At 43.7% G+C, this 16287-nt stretch overlaps 1 protein-coding gene across 1 annotated transcript; it reads left to right on the plus strand.

Moving 5' to 3' along the window:
- Window positions 1–899: 899 nt before the first annotated feature.
- LOC122927678 (zingipain-2-like) lies at window positions 900–14388 on the plus strand. Its single transcript, XM_044279763.1, has 7 exons — window positions 900–1002; window positions 1619–1761; window positions 2009–2197; window positions 4632–4814; window positions 8234–8393; window positions 12665–12782; window positions 14103–14388. Exons 1-7 carry the CDS (start codon window positions 900–902, stop codon window positions 14203–14205), a joined length of 999 nt encoding a protein of 332 aa, XP_044135698.1. The 3' UTR covers window positions 14206–14388.
- Window positions 14389–16287: the final 1899 nt, after the last annotated feature.

Below are 16287 nucleotides of genomic sequence, written 5' to 3' on the forward strand. Positions count from 1 at the left end.
AGGCCCTCCTCTCCCAGGAACCCGTTCATATAACAGAGGAGTTAAAGACAGGAGACTCCCAAGTTAACTTACCAGGCTGCACAGACACTGTGAATCTACCAGCTTGACCCTGATATTGTGGTCACTGCATGCTGGGCTCCCTTGCGCTGACTGAACTCTGAGGGTTAGTGCTACTGTGGTATTCTTCCATCCTGATAAAGTCATCGATCCTAGGCTGCACTTCATCCCCGGGCTACTGCATACCTAGCGCGAGGCCTCTGACCAAAGCCAGCTGTTCTAACCTCGGCCTGAACCAGAGGGTACCTGAAGGGGCTCAGCAATTAGACCAGGGTGGTCTCATTGGGACTGAGGCGCACCAGAAGCCTATTCCTGGTGACTTTGTGGGGAAGCCTCTACAGTAGACTCCCCAGACCCTAAAAGCAGTCCTTGCACATAAGCCTCTAGCCAATTTGCTCCCTGCTGGTCAGCTGCTGCCCAGAGCTGGGCAAGTAGCATATCTATGGCTGCCATTGTGTACATTAGGAATAAAATAATACTGTAATTAATGCAAACCGCAATGGTCCGATATAGTTTTCACCAGACGAAGCAGCTACCAAAATAGCTGCCAACCCACGCTTTTTTCCTCCTCATAAAGACTCTCATTCTCTGCTCTTTCCCTTACCCCCTTCACCCTCTCAATACTATAACTCCTCCCTACCTCAAACGTTCACTCCCTCCAAGGCCTTCATCCTTTAGTCTGGACCTTTATTTCTTTCTTCTTCTTTTAAATAAAAAAACATGCACCCCTTAACTCAAGTATGTAACTAGTTGATATTGTTCCATTTCATTATTACTACAATTTTGTATTTGTTTCTATTGTACTAGTGATTTCATTCTATTCCAAAATGTTTATTTCTAGGATGCATCTGGAGAAATTTGTGCTGTTTTTGTCTACTTTCATCGTATGCACCCTTTCGTCACAGTTTCTTGACCAGGAATGGAAAGCGTGGAAATCTAAATATGGTATTACATCTTCCTTCTTGTATAGACATTATAGGGAAAGCAAATGGGGCAATTGCCCTTCACCTGCAATCACCTAGGAGCTTCAGGGGGACTGTGCAAAACACAGGGGGAAATTTATAATTATTATCCTAAAGTTTGGTTAAAACTAGACCAGGCAGACAGAAGTTGCACCTGAATTTATCACAGTGACACTTACCATATAATAAACTTGGTGCATCTTGCTAAACATATTAGACACTTACCTTACCCCACCTCTTGGCTGGCCTAATTTTTACCAAAATTTTTTGTAAAAATAATGGTGTGCGCCTTTAACGGACCTTGCACATTTTATATTACGTTTAACCACACACCCTTTTCTATATAATTGTTAAAACTCTCCAGATTATCAACTAAATATCAGGGGACTGAAAATGAATCAAGCAATGAAAATTGCAGTCTTCAAGTTAGTGCAGCAATTTTTTTCAACTTACGGTAACCACAAACATATGTGAAAATATATATTTCATGTTTATATCCTTTAAGATATGTTACATGTGCAGCCTCTACAGTAGTAATCCATAAACTCACGCAGTAAGTGATCTAACTATTTATTAATTATTTCATAAAATCAATATAGAAAAGAATTATGGCAATTTTCGCAATGAGATGTTCCGGAGGAAGGTTTGGGAAGAAACCTGGAATAAAGTCCAAAAACACAATGAGCTGGCTGACCAGGGTCTGTCCAGATACAGAATGGGCATGAACAAGTTTGCGGATATGGTAAGTTTACAAACCTAGCTTAATAATAGGTAAAAGTAAAGAAGGTGAAGTGGACCCCATGGTGCTTGGCTTATATTGTGCCTAGTAGTGTTAGTTACATATTAGTTACCTCCAGATAAACACCCAAAGAAGGACTTTTGAAAGTGTATCCACAGATACAACAGATTATATTAGTATGGTAACTGCTTTCTGTAGTATTGAATAGTTTTGATAACTTGTACATCATACTTATTTTTTATCATTTCAGACACCAGAGGAACGTAGTTCCAGAAAATGCTTTATTGCAAATACACAGTCAACACCCCAGAGCAATGTACCTGTTCAGCCTTACTCCAAAAGTCATGACATACCAGAATCGGTGGATTGGAGGGAATCAAAATGTGTGGCCCCTGTCAAAAATCAAGGGCTTTGTGGATCCTGCTGGGCATTTGCCGCCGTAAGAAAACTTCATAATTAGAGATGAGCGAATCAACTTCGGATGAAATATCCGAAGTCGATTCACATAAAACTTTGTTTGAATACTGTAGGGATCGAGCACTCCGTACAGTATTAGAATGTATTGGCTCCTATGAGCCAAAGTTATTACTTTGCGAAGTCTCGCAAGATTTCACATAATAACTTCATAAATCAATTTCTACTGTAAAAATCAATTTCCCGATCTCGGGTTCGGTTCCAATTTTTTCCAGTAGTAATTGATTTAAGAAGTTATTATGCGAAGTCTCGCAAGACTTTGCGAAGTAATAACTTTGGCTCATATGAGCAAATACATTCTAATACGGCACGGAGAGAGCTCATCCTTATTTATAATATACAGTACTATTAAAAAATAAAGATAAAACATTATGTTAGGACAATGAACCAAGATTTCAAAAAGTCATAACATAGGGATTTGTGCCTTTTTACGGTTATTTGTGCAAAAAGTTGGCACAGCAATCACTATAGTTTTGGAAAGGGCCTGGGGACGTAGTTGTGGTTAGCTATGTTAATTAGGTTGTCTCCACATTAATCACTGTGACTTTTTTGCAAGTAAAGTTGCAAACTCATTCCAATAGGAGGATGGGGCAAAACTAAAGTAAAAATACAAGTCAAGGTCAGGAGCCAGGAGGTCACGTTAGTACAAAGGGATTACGCAGGATCAAGAGTCAAATACAAGTCGAGGTCGAGTTCACAAAATCAAACATGCAGGAAATCGCTAGTGGAGTTGTAAGACCAATCACAGGCAACTTGTGGCCAGCAAGTTGCCTGTTAAATAGGCCAGACTGAATGATCATGTGACGTGGCCAGCGTCACGTGATCCTGCGTTAGCCCCAGCCAAGACCCTGAGTGCCAACTCATGTCCGTCAGCGCTCGTTCCTGCCTCGCTCGTTGCCTAGGGGATGGAGAACGCTGGCCGTGCTGAGGAAGCGTGCACCGCCGGGTCCTCCCCGCCCCCTTGTTGCCAGGGAGATGAGGACACCGGCCAGGTCCGACGCAAACTCCTCCTCCATCTTTATCAGCGGGACGCCGGCGGTGCTGCAAGGATGTAGAGCACCGCCGATTCTCTGTGACAGCAGCTTTGAGTGCTAACTGTGGGGGGAATGCGGGGCATTAGGAAAATAAAAACTTGCCATTTGGACTCCTTATGTGCACCATTGCGCATGTATTACTGGAGATAACAGTCCAAGATAGTGGCGACAGATTTATTTTAAAGGGCATTTCTCTGCAGTTTTCTATGCATGTGCATTTGGCAGCTGAAGGGTTCGGTGTTAATATGTGCCCGCATAAAATAAATGAATAAAAAGAAGTGGGCGTTACCCAATGGACGGTGAGCTGTAGATCCTGCTTCACGACAGCTCCAGTGAGCGTTGTCCCTTCGGTTTGGGAATGGCCGCTAAGGTGATGGTGATTACAGCGTGACTTCTCTAATGCAGCATTTCTCTTTAGCGTGTCCCACTCACGTGTCTGCCGTCGGGTACAGCTGACCGCTCCTCTCCACTCTCTGTAGTTACCAAGATGTTGAATCTGGGTAATGCTGGTGGTAGTCTCATATTCTATAGGCCAGACGCATTTCGGAGTTACCAACTCCTTCCCCGGTGGCTATGCATACTGTATGTCTGCCCAGTCGAGGGCATGCACATCTATTTGTTTCTGTGTGCAAAATGCAGAATCCTGTATATACTCTTACCTACCTGTCTGCACTGCTTTCTGATTGCAGGCATCAGCAGTGACAACAAAAATGGCTGCCATGTTTCATCCATTTGAATAAAATGGCAGTTGAGCATGTGCACTGCCTCTCCATTCAAATTCTATGGGTCTGCTAGAAATAGGCAAAATCTGTATTGACTATCCAAAGGTGGATGGGTTGATATTCGGACAGATTATTGGGAACGGACATTACTGTGGATGCTTGTTCCTGACAATCTGTCCCTCTAGCAAAATGCTCATTTATCGGGTGAAACTGTAAGTAAATTATCATTTCTGGGCAGCAGGTCGTGCAGTCTAAACAGCGATCTGCTGCCTGAAACCATGCACTTGTATGAGGATGCGCGAATGCAATAATGGTCCTTCGCCCTGATACAGTGGAGGTGATCGCTGCTTCACCTCCTCTTAACGAGCAGGCGACTGTCAGGAAGGAACGTTTCCTTCCTGACAATTTGCTTCTAGTCGCCTGTGTAAATCATCCTTTAGGCAATCCTATACAGTTTTTAATGGAGTGGCAGTGTGCATATTTGACCACTGTTCCATTCGAATGGACCCCCACCGATTGGACACTTATCACCTGTCCTGTGGTTAGGAACACACCTTTGACTATGTTAAAAACATTTTTAAGAAAATAGGCCTAAGTGTCCCACAAATGCATAACTTTTAAGATGTAATGTTCTATCTTTAAGGTGGGTGTATTTGAGACACATCATTGTCTGAAGACCAAAGAGTTGATCGAATTCAGTGAGCAGCAGCTTGTAGACTGTGATGGCAGAAATGACGGTTGTTGTGGAGGATTTCCACATGCAGCCATGGCGTATATTTCACATCACGGTATGATGAGTGCCAAAGATTATGAATATTCAGAGAAGGTAAGCTTTTTCTATATCTTTCACACTATTTTCAGAAATGATAAAGTATGCTATACATAAAAGTACCTCATGTATCAGAAGAACAGAAAGCTAAACGGTGATGTGAATGAACCCATGCTTGTACAGAGGTGTTTCTAGACTTGAGCGATTTGGTACAATATATATATTTTTTCCCTTTTGACAAAAATACATGCTGAGAAACATAAAGGGACCTCATAGAAAAAAACAGATTCCATCATCTGGAGAACAATAAAAACAACACGTGTATGGGGAGCCACAGTATGTTTTCCAAGTTAATAGAATATAACGGCACAATTGGTATAAAAAAGAGCAATCTTATATTTTAGCTCATAAAAGGTATACACATAGGAGGTATACACAATGATTAAACCATCTGGATAAGTCAGGATTACTGACTTGCCTGTCCCCAAGCCATTTCATTTCATTTGGCCTTCGAGCTTTCTACCTTATCCCAATACAGTGGAAAAGGGCAACCTTACACCTATTGGAACTGGGGATGGTGGCAACCAGAGCCCTTCTGTTTTCACTGGTCCCACAGAAGGTTTTCTGGCATATGATGATTCTTCATAAACATCGGGATACATTACCCCCTAAGGCCTCTTTCACACAGGCGTCATGGATTTTGGCCGGATAAGATGCGGGTGCGTCGCGGGAAAATACGCAATGTTTCCACGCGAGTGCAAAACATTTTAATGCGTTTTGCACGCGCGTGAGAAAAATCGTCATGTTTAGTACCCAAACCAGAACTTCTTCACAGAAGTTCGGGTTTGGGTTAGGTGTTGTGTAGATTTTATTATTTTCCCTTATAACATGGTTATAAAGGAAAATAATAGCATTCTTAATACAGAATTCTTAGTAAAATAGGGCTGAAGGGGTTAAAAAAATAATAATAATTTAACTCACCTTAATCCACTTGTTTGCGCAGCCCAGCGTCTCTTCTTTCTTCTTCTTTGAGGAAAAGGACCTGTGGTGAGATGGACCATGTGATGAGCGCAGTGACGTCACCACAGGTCCTTTTCCTCCTGGACAGCAAAGAAGAAGACGGAAGAGAAGCTGGGCTGCGCGAACAAGTGGATGAGGTGAGTTAAATTAATTTTATATTTTTTAACCCCTCCAGCCCTATTTTACTAAGTATTCTGTATTAAGAATGCTATTATTTTCCCTTATAACCATATTATAAGGGAAAATAATAATGATCGGGTCCCCATCCCGATCATCTCCTAGCAACCATGCGTGAAAATCCCCATAGAAATGAATGGGTCCGGATTCAGTGCGGGTGCAATGCGTTTACCTCGCGCATTGCACCCGCACAGAAATCTCACCCATGTCAAAGAGGCCTAAGTGTAAACTTAGGGGGTGATGTGTACAGGAAAGTGGCGCGCCTAGAAAAAGGAGTGATCGGTGGAGTAGGCATTTGCTCCAAATGTATAATGTATTTGCAATATTTTTAGGTCGGTTTGCGACATGACAGGTAGTTTACCTTCACTAAGGGGCAGCCAGATGTTTTGTGGGCCAGGCAACATTTTTAGTCAGATTTATTATTGCAACTTTTTGCAAAATGTAAAAAAAAAAAACACTAAAAAACGCAAGTGTACTTCAGGCCTCTGGTGGTATGCAAAATGACAGAGACTTTGTAATAAATAAGATGAGACAAGCAGAAGAAATATATAAACCAACTATAAACCATACAAGCCAGGCACTATTGTGGTAAAACTCCCTGGTATTACTGTTGCCTTTGGTCATGAATCTTCCAAAAGTTCACGTCTCCTAGTTGCTACTCCAATGAAAGCAAGCACACTGTGAGCTTCACGAGCTGCCCTGGGTGGAGTTCTTTGGAGCTAAAACACATTTTTGAAAGCCATAACTTTATTTCTGTTTTGGTTATTTTAAAAACGTGTGTGTCTTTTTTGGTGATACATGGGGCTTTATGCCATTTTTAGTTTAAGAAGTTTTTGTCTTGACTTTTTATAGCCAGGAAAAAACTAAAATACTTTTTTTAAACAGTGTCTCATTTAGTTACAGATGTTTTCATAAAGATGTTATATAGTTTACAGTCACTGCAGATGCAAATGTGGGCAGTGGTGGCATTCTTTTTTTTTATTTTATTTATTTATGTTATTTTGTCTTCATTATTTTTTTATTTTGTACTTTGTGCCCTACATTGAGTCGTGTATTTTAATATTGCATTTGTTTATTGCTGATTTCTCTTGTAACTGTCATATTAGCCCCTGTTACTAGGGAAATAAAGCCTCTAGATCAGGGGTGCACAACCGTTTCTGGTTGGGGGCCACAATGTCAGCCTAAACCAATTCCAAAGGCTGAAAATACAACTTAAAGTGGTATTACCCACTGAAATACTATATTTTTGGCATATTGAACATACAGCATGTATCATAAACGTCTAGTTACACTTCTGGTACTCCCATCTAATGGGAGAATACATGAAAGATACGTGTAAGCAGCCATAAGACATAGACATGCATGTCTGTTACCAGATGGTTGGGGGCCGCACAGAATGGTATCGAGGGCCACAGGTTGTGCACCCCTGCTCTAGATCCACATTGCAGAGCTGATCTAGGTCTACTGAAACACAACAACTCCAGCAGTTACCCAGGACCCAACAAGTGCATGATCACTAGGAATGGAGCAGGACATGGCCTCCTGATCTATACGCACAATGCTCCTTGAACCATCTCCTTCTTCTTCTCAGCGGGGAGCCTGGTTTTCACATGAAAGATGGTTTCCTGAAACTCTGCAGTGACATTCAGAAACGTCCTTGCAGAGTTAAATGCAGACCATCGGGACATTATTAGTCTATGGACAGACATCCCCCTTACAGGCCAAGCTAAACCTCCTTGTTGATCGAGGCACAATAAGTGTCTAAAACACATCATAAATATGATACAAAGCATGCACAACAGTTTAGGGTCACAAATGATGCCAGAATTCTGGTGCATTTAGTAAATCTCCCCCAATATCTAAAAACTACTTCCAATGCTGTATTACATAGAATATCCTTAGGCTGCATTTACATCTCCATTTGAGATGATCCAGAACCTGATTACTTACCGTATGCCGGAAAGCAGCCACTTCACCGCTGGATCCCATTATAGTCAATAGGGGTCCAGTGGTGATCTGTTGAATCCAGCAATGCCAGATCCAGTGATTGCCGGCAGGCTGTCCTCTGCTGGAATAGCCTGGCAGAAACGTTTACTGGAGGTGTGAACATGGCCTTACAATTATTCTTTACTGATAGTAATTAGTTACTTAGCGTCTGCATTCATAGCAAGAACATCTAGTGATGTAAAAAGAAGCAATATATTTTCAGGGTACGGTGTAAGCGAATGTTAAACTAATTACATCTAATAACTGTCCAATCAATTTTTTTCTCTATCCAGAAATCGAACTGTTTATTCGTCCCTGACAATGCAGTATATTTTAATTTAACAAAATATTACACTCTGCCTGAGGAACACAATATGGCGATATCCGTGGCAACTAGTGGACCCATAGCAGTTGGAATTGATGCAAGTGAGGACCTGATGCAGTATTGCGGTGGTAAGTTATGCCTGATAAAATTCAAGATAAAATGTAAAGAGGTTGCGATGAATTAAAAGGGTTGTCTCACTTCAGCAAATGGCATTCATTGTGTAGACAAAGTTAATACAAGGCACTTACTAATGTATTGTGATTGTGCATATTGCCTTCTTTGCTGTCTCGATTAATTTTTCCATCTATTATAGGGTTTACGACCACCTTGCAATCCAGCAGTGGTGGTCGTGCTTGCACACTATAGGAAAAAGCTTCAGCCTATGCACGTTTTTTCCTATAGTGTGTAAGCATGGCCACCACTGCTGGATTGCAGGGTGGTCGTAAACCCTATAATAGATGGAAAAATGAATTCAGCCAGTAAAGGAAGCAATATGGACAATGACAATACATTAGCAAGTGGCTTGTATTAACTTTCACTACATGATAAATGCCATTTGCTAAAGTGTGATAACCCCTTTAAGGGGGTATTTCTGTTTGCAAAAGCTACCCTCTATGCACTGAATAGGGGATAATTAACTGAATGGTGGATTTCCAAACGCTGGCACTCCTACAATTATGAAAATGGGGGTCCTGTACCCCCCTGTCCTGATAGAGCAGCAGGTCGAGCATGTGCCCTGTCACTCCATTCATTCTCTATGTGAGTGCTATCTTAGGCCGTCCCATAGAGAATGAATGAAGCGGCAGGGCGCATGCTCAACCTGCTGCACCATCAGGATGGGACCCTCATTCTCGTGTAAAACGCATGTATGATATTTTTAATCAAACTTCATTTAATACATAACATACTTCATCACTGTCTTCAGAAACAGTTACACTGGTGGTCCCTAAGGACCCTAGTCCTACACTGGGTTGGACTCCGGCACCCCACCTATCAGCTGTTTGAAGGGCTCTTTGCAGTAATCTAAGAACATGCTGTACATTGTATGGTGGCTGGGCTTGGTATGGCAGCTCAACATAGGCGTCCGCAGAGATTTTTCCAGGCGGAGCATAATTTTATTGACATCCATGCTCTGCTTGTTTCTGAGAATGTTTTGAAGGGGAGGGACATATTCATTATCACAAAGTATAATAACGCATGAGCTGTGCAGTGGTGGATCCAGAGCCTGGTCTCGGGAGGGGCACTTTCAGATAATTTTCTGTCCGTCGCCACAAAACAATGGTGCTTATAGAACAGACTACACAGTGTAGCGGTATACTGTATATTGTGTGGCACAGTGTAGGCTATATGTGTATAACAAACATATTTCACATGAAAACCTACAATTACTTGGCTTGGCCCTTGGGGATCTTGGCCACTACTTCCACACTTTGGCCGGGTGTTTTATCCTAATGAGAAAGATTTCATAATAAGGATGTGGAGAAGGGGCAGAGGGATAGCAGAGCAGGGAGAGGCTGGTGCTGCTACTAGGGGGTCATACTATGAGGGAGTAATAAAGCCCACCATAATGCCCCTCAGTAGAAATAATTCTCCTTATAATGTGACAGTGCAAAAAATACCCCCTTGTAATGCCCCCAGTTGAGCTAATGACCCCATAGTGCCCCTATAATGTGCCAGTATATAATACCCCTATATAGTGCCCCCAGTAAATGCCTCCATAGTGCTCCTCACCCCCTTCCTCCTAGTGCCCCCCATAATGTACCAGTATAAAATGCCCCAGTAGATGCCCTCAGTGTCCCCCATAATTTGCAAGTATAAAATACCCCTTCTTAGTGCCCCCCGTAGATGACCCCATAGTACTCCTCTGCCCCCTTCCCCATAGTACCCACCATTATGTGCCCCAGTATAAAATGCTACTGTACAGTAGCAAAACACCTTCTTTGTGGCCTCAGTAGATGCCCCTATAGTGCCCCCAATAATGTGCCAGTAATAACAGCCCCCCATCATGTGCCAGTAATGACAGCCCCCATTATTTGACAGTAATGACAGCCCCCATTATTTGACAGTAATGACAGCCCCCCATTATGTGCCAGTAATGACAGCCCCCATTATGTGCCAGTAATGACAGCCCCCCATTATGTGTCAGTAATGACAGCCCCCCATTATGTGCCAGTAACCAGAGCCCCCATTATGTGCCAGTAGCCAAAGCCCCCATTATGTGCCAGTAGCCAGAGACACCCATTATGTGCCAGTAGCCAGAGACACCCATTATGTGCCAGTAGCCACCAGTATTGTACACAAAAAAATAAACACTTATACTTACCTCCTTGGCAGTGATGCGAAGCAGGCCTCTTCCGGCCTGTGTCCTGCGCTGTACGGCTCAGGCGGCGCAATGACATCATCGCGCCGCCTGCGCCGGCCTCTGATGGGCTACCGGCCTAGTGCCTGCAGCCTATCAGAGGAAGGGAAAGGGACACGCCTCTCCCTCCCCTGCCTCAGCACAGTCATCTGTATCTCTGTCCTAAGGACGGCGATACAGATGACTGGAGATGAACGCTTTCACAATGTGAATTCATGAGGAGCCATGAAGTACAAAGAGGACATACAGGATAGACTGTAGTAATGGGGGCTGTAGTAATGGAGACCAGTGATAGCCAGTTCGCCGTGTTCGCCCGCGAACACATGCTGGCTGCCATCTTAACTCACAAGTCCAGCGATGCACAAGTAAGCCCTTACCTGTGCCTGTGCTGCGAGCCGATCTGAAATAAATGCGGTCAGCGGGAGTAGGCAGTTCCAAGAACAGCCGCCGGGGGCCTTCATCGGGCTGTTCTGAGAACTGCCTGCTCCCGCTGACCGCATTTGTTTCAGACCGGCTCGCAGCGCAGGCACAGATAAGGGTTTACCTGTGCCTCGCCGGACTTGTGAATTAAGATGGCAGCCCGCATGTGTTCACGGGCGAACACGGCGAACTGGCTATCACTGATGGAGACTGCATACAAGTGCTGCTCATAGTCAGACCCCCACCTCCTTTCTGTACTTCATATCCTTGACACCAGCACCACCTAGTGGAGACTGATGTGAAGTGGTGGTTTACCACCCTGTTATAAGGAATTACAGCAATATACATACTCAGCACAGGCTACTTTCACACTTGTGTTTTTGCCTGATCGGATCCAGTTGTATTATCTTTACAATAGCAATGACGGAACCGGCATGAACACCATTGAATTAAATGGGGGACTGAACATCAACCAAACGGATCGGGCACCATTGACTTGCATTGTGTGTCATACTGGATCCGTTTCGCTCCGCATCCCATGATGGAAAGAAAACCGCAGCTTGCTGTGGTTTTCTCTCCGGCATGGGAATGCAACCAAACGAAACGGAATGATTTTTGGAGCACTCTGTTCTGTTCAGTTACATTTTGTCCCCATTGACAATGAATGGGGACAAATTGGAAGAGCTTTTCTCTTGTATTGAAATCTTCTGTCGGATCTCATACCGGAAAAGTTAAACGAAAGTGTGAAAGTAGCCACAGAATGTCATTCTGCAAATACCCTTAGGCCTCTTTTACACGGCGCCGCGTGTGAGGGCCGGATAGGATGCGGGTGTGTCGCGGAAAAATGCGTGATAAGGGAACATGGTTATAAGGGAAAATAATAGCATTCGCAATACAGAATGCTAAGTAAATTAGGGATGGAGGGGTTAAAAAAATATTAAACTCACCTCATCCACTTGTTCGCGCAGCCCGGTTTCTCTTCTTTCTTCCTCTTTGAGGAACAGGGAGAAAAAGACCCTTGGTGACATGCGCTCATCACATGGTCCATCACATTTTTAAAGGTCTGCGCATGTGCAGACCGGAAAACCGGATCAATTTTTCCGGAAAACTTGGTGCCAGTTCCGGCATTAATGTATTTCAATGTAAAATAATGCCGGATCCAGCATTCCGGCAAGTATTACGGAATTTTGGGCGGAGAAAGTACCGCAGCATGCTGCAGTATTTTCTCTGGCCAAATACCGTAAGAATGACTGAACTGAAGAAATCCTGATGCATACTGAATAGATTGCTCTCCATTCAGAATGCATTAGGATAAAACTAATCATTTTTTTCCGATATTGAGCCACTAGGACGGAACTCAATACCGGAAAACTTTAACGCTAGTGTGAATACAGGGCTTCACTGCTGATACAGAGTGGTGTACTGCAGATCAATCATATACAGATGTGGAATTGATTAAAAATAAACTGGGGTTACACAAAGTAAAGTCAGAAGGGTAGCAGGAAAGAAGGGTGTTTGTAGAGTGCACTGCTGCAGTAATGTATACTACTACGCTTTATACATCCTGTATACCAGTGGAAGAATACATATGGCATTGAATTCAATATGTCATTATTTCAGGTATCTTTGAAGGTGACTGTACTACAAGGCCAAACCACGCAGTCATTATTGTGGGGTATGGTACAGAACATGATGCAAAGACTGATGAAGATATAGATTACTGGATAGTAAGGAACAGGTGAGTCTTACCATCGTGACCATACAGAATCATGGATGGATTATGATAAAGAAGATTGCTGTATTGCAGTCATGGCCAACCTGCGACTCTCCAGCTGTTGTAAAACTACAACTTCCACCATGCCCTGCTGTAGTCTGCTAGCAGTAGGCAGTCTGGGTATGCTGGGAGTTGTAGTTTTGCAACAGGTTGGCCATCCCGGCTGTATTGTTTAAGCAGGTCAATTCATTCATAGGGGTCATAGCAGGGCCGTCTTTAATATTGATTGGACCCTGGGCAAAAATTTACTTGGGCCCCCTGGATCCCGCCTTCCCACACCTTAGCAGGCAATCACACCCTTCACCACAACACACACACAAAAATATAGTATACAGCACCCCAAACGATACACGATACAGCACCCCACACTATACAGCCCCCACACTATACAGTACAGCAGTATAGCACTCCACAATATACAGCACCCACAGTATACAGTATACAGCCCCCCACAGTATACAGTACAGCAGTATAGCACTCCACAATATACAGCACCCACAGTATACAGTATACAGCCCCCCACACTATACAGGCCCCCGCCACACTATACAGGCCCCCATACAGTATACAGGCCCCCCACAGTATACAGGCCCCCCACAGTATACAGTCCCACACAGTATACAGCACCCCACAGTATACAGGCCCCCACACAGTATACAGCACCCCACTATACAGTAGTTTGCAGAATATTAGCATAACAGCCCCTGTCACCTTTTTCTGATGTAATCTGGACAAAAAAAGCTCCACAGTTAAGGCAAACTTCTCTTGCAGCAACACTCCTGGTAGGACCTGTGATGACCTCATAGCCATGTGACCAGTAATATTGCTAGGTTACTGGTCACATGGTGATGATGTCATCTAAGGTCTAACAGTACGATGCCTGGACTCAGTGCCGGTTGGCATGGCAGCACCCCCTGTGTAGCTGACAGCCTGACACCCGGGGCAGTGGCTAGCAGGGCTCAAGAGGCAGCTGCCTTGGGCCCCCCAGGAGCAACTGGGCCCGGGGCAGCTGCCCCTTTTGCCCCTTGGTAAAGACGGCCCTGGGTCATAGAAAGTTGCAGAGTAAATTCAGTGGTGTAACTTAAAGCACTTGGGCCACTATGCAAGATAGTTGAACTAAGGCCTCCAAGTTATTGGATAGTGTGTGTTATTTCGAGTTATTTCTTTTTAGCTTTTTGGCCCCAGACTATTTGTCTATTTCAAGATCCACTTTATGATTCGATAACAGCAGTGTCTAATTGTGGGCTCTTTTTAAATGTCTTCCTTTCCTTGCTTTTCATACAGCTGGGGCAAAGACTGGGGTGAAGATGGTTATGTGAAGATGAGGCGTAATGTGAACCTGTGTGGTATAGAAACAGTTGCTTCCTCTGTGGACTTTGCACGCTAACTCCTCAGTGTCTGAAGAATCAGCCTGATCAGTTAGACATGTCATAAAGCAAATCCTTATACTCACAGCTACAGTACCTTCGACTGAATCTCCTCTTGAGCTTAGCAATATATAACTGCATTGATTGCGTTGTAATTTGTATATGTGCTGGCTGTAATGAATAAAGAAAAGATGCATGAGAAACTTTGATATTAAAGTGCACATTACTTTATTACGAATGAAACTGAATAGAAACCAAAAATTGCATTTCTTCCCTAAAAATTAAAATAATCTTCATTAACGGGAATCTGTCAGCTACATCCACTGTATATAAATAAAGGCAATTTGTGTACCAGCATTACAAATATACTTTTGTGAGGTTTATCCATGTAGTATTAGGCATATTTCAGGCACAGGCTGCGGCGCGATGGTTAGTAGTACCACAATCTGCGACTTTTCCACGCTCATTCTTTAGGTATAGAAAATTGTCTAAATGTAAGACAGCTATGAAGCTGTCTTACATTTAGTGTCACGGATGTGGTGTGGATGGGAAACTCCACACCAAACACAGGAGGAAAGGTGACAGCAACTAGGCCTGGAAACTAGGGTTAAGGAGAAGGACACCTCCTAGAACAACCCTAATCCAAGTCCTGACTACCTATCAGTATGAACTGACCTCGATGGTAGGAAAGTTCATACACAGGTACCTAGAGCCATAACACACCCTGTAGTGCCCTGGTATAGTGACAGGACTTGAGACAACCTATTCCTCCACCAGAAGAATGAACAGAAGTCTCCCTCAGGTCTAGATACAAAAGACAGGGAAATACAACATACAAAATACAAATAGGGAAGACGACACTTAAAGGGGTTGTCCGGTTCAGAGCTGAACCCGGAAATTTCTCCATTTTCACCTGGGCAGCCCCCCTGACTTGAGCATCGGAGTAGTTCATGCTCCGATGCTCTCCTTTGCCCTGCGCTAAATCGCGCATATCATGGATGAGATTTGCAGATAGCTGGAACTTATAAATAAACAAGCGACTGGCTTGATCCCAAACTAAAGAGCTTATAGGTGAGCCCTATAAAACCCTAAGAGCTCTCCCTGACTGCTATGCACATACAAGGGTCTCGATGGTAGATGATTGCATGCCCACGTACCTAAGCCTGTGTGACACCTGAAAACCCTATAATAGTGAGGGGACACGACCACCGGCTCCCTGCACTTAATGCGGAGGGAGTCAGGGTCACCTAGAATCAAGCCAGCAAGCAAACACAATAAAGTAAAGGACTTATCTGAGCAAACAGCAGACGCAGCCTCCAGCGGTGAACACTTCATCCAGGAAGTAGTATAAACCGCAAAGTGAGGCAGTATGGGAGGGAATATAAAGGAAGACGATTATGTCTAAATAAGTGACACCTGGCAGAAGGAAAGGAGATGAGAAAGTGAAACCAAAACAAAGAACATCATACAAGAGGTAGAGAAGAATGTCTGCCAGACCTTCTCACAGAACTGGTGGTGACAGTACCCCTCTACGAGTGGACTCCGAACACTCAAAGCCCACCTTCTCAGGATGAGATCTATGGAAAGCCCTGATGAGACGAGTGGCCTTAATGTCGGCCACTGGGACCCACATCCTCTCCTCAGGACCATAACCCTTCCAATGAACGAGGTACTGAAGAGAACCGCGGATAATGCGAGAATCCACAATCCTAGAGACCTGAAATTCAAGATTACCATCAACAATAATCTGAGGAAGATCAAGACGGAAGGCAACGGAATTGATGACGGATATTGTAAGGCCCAATAAACTTAGGACCCAACTTCCAGGAGGGAATCTTCAGTTTGATATTATTTGTAGACAACTACACCAGATCACCCACATTCAGGTCCTGACCAGGCACACGTCTCTTATCCGCCACACGCTTATATCTCTCACTCATCCTCTTCAAATTACCCTGAATCTTTTGAAAAATAAATGACAAAGACGACGAAGATCTCTCCTCATCAGGTAAACCAGAAGACCCCTCTCCAGAGAATGTCCCAAACTGCGGATGAAACCCATATGCACCAAAAAATTGTGACTTATCAGATGACTCCTGGCA

This window comes from Bufo gargarizans, chromosome 2 (assembly GCF_014858855.1).
Source record: "Bufo gargarizans isolate SCDJY-AF-19 chromosome 2, ASM1485885v1, whole genome shotgun sequence".
Lineage (NCBI taxonomy): Eukaryota > Metazoa > Chordata > Amphibia > Anura > Bufonidae > Bufo > Bufo gargarizans.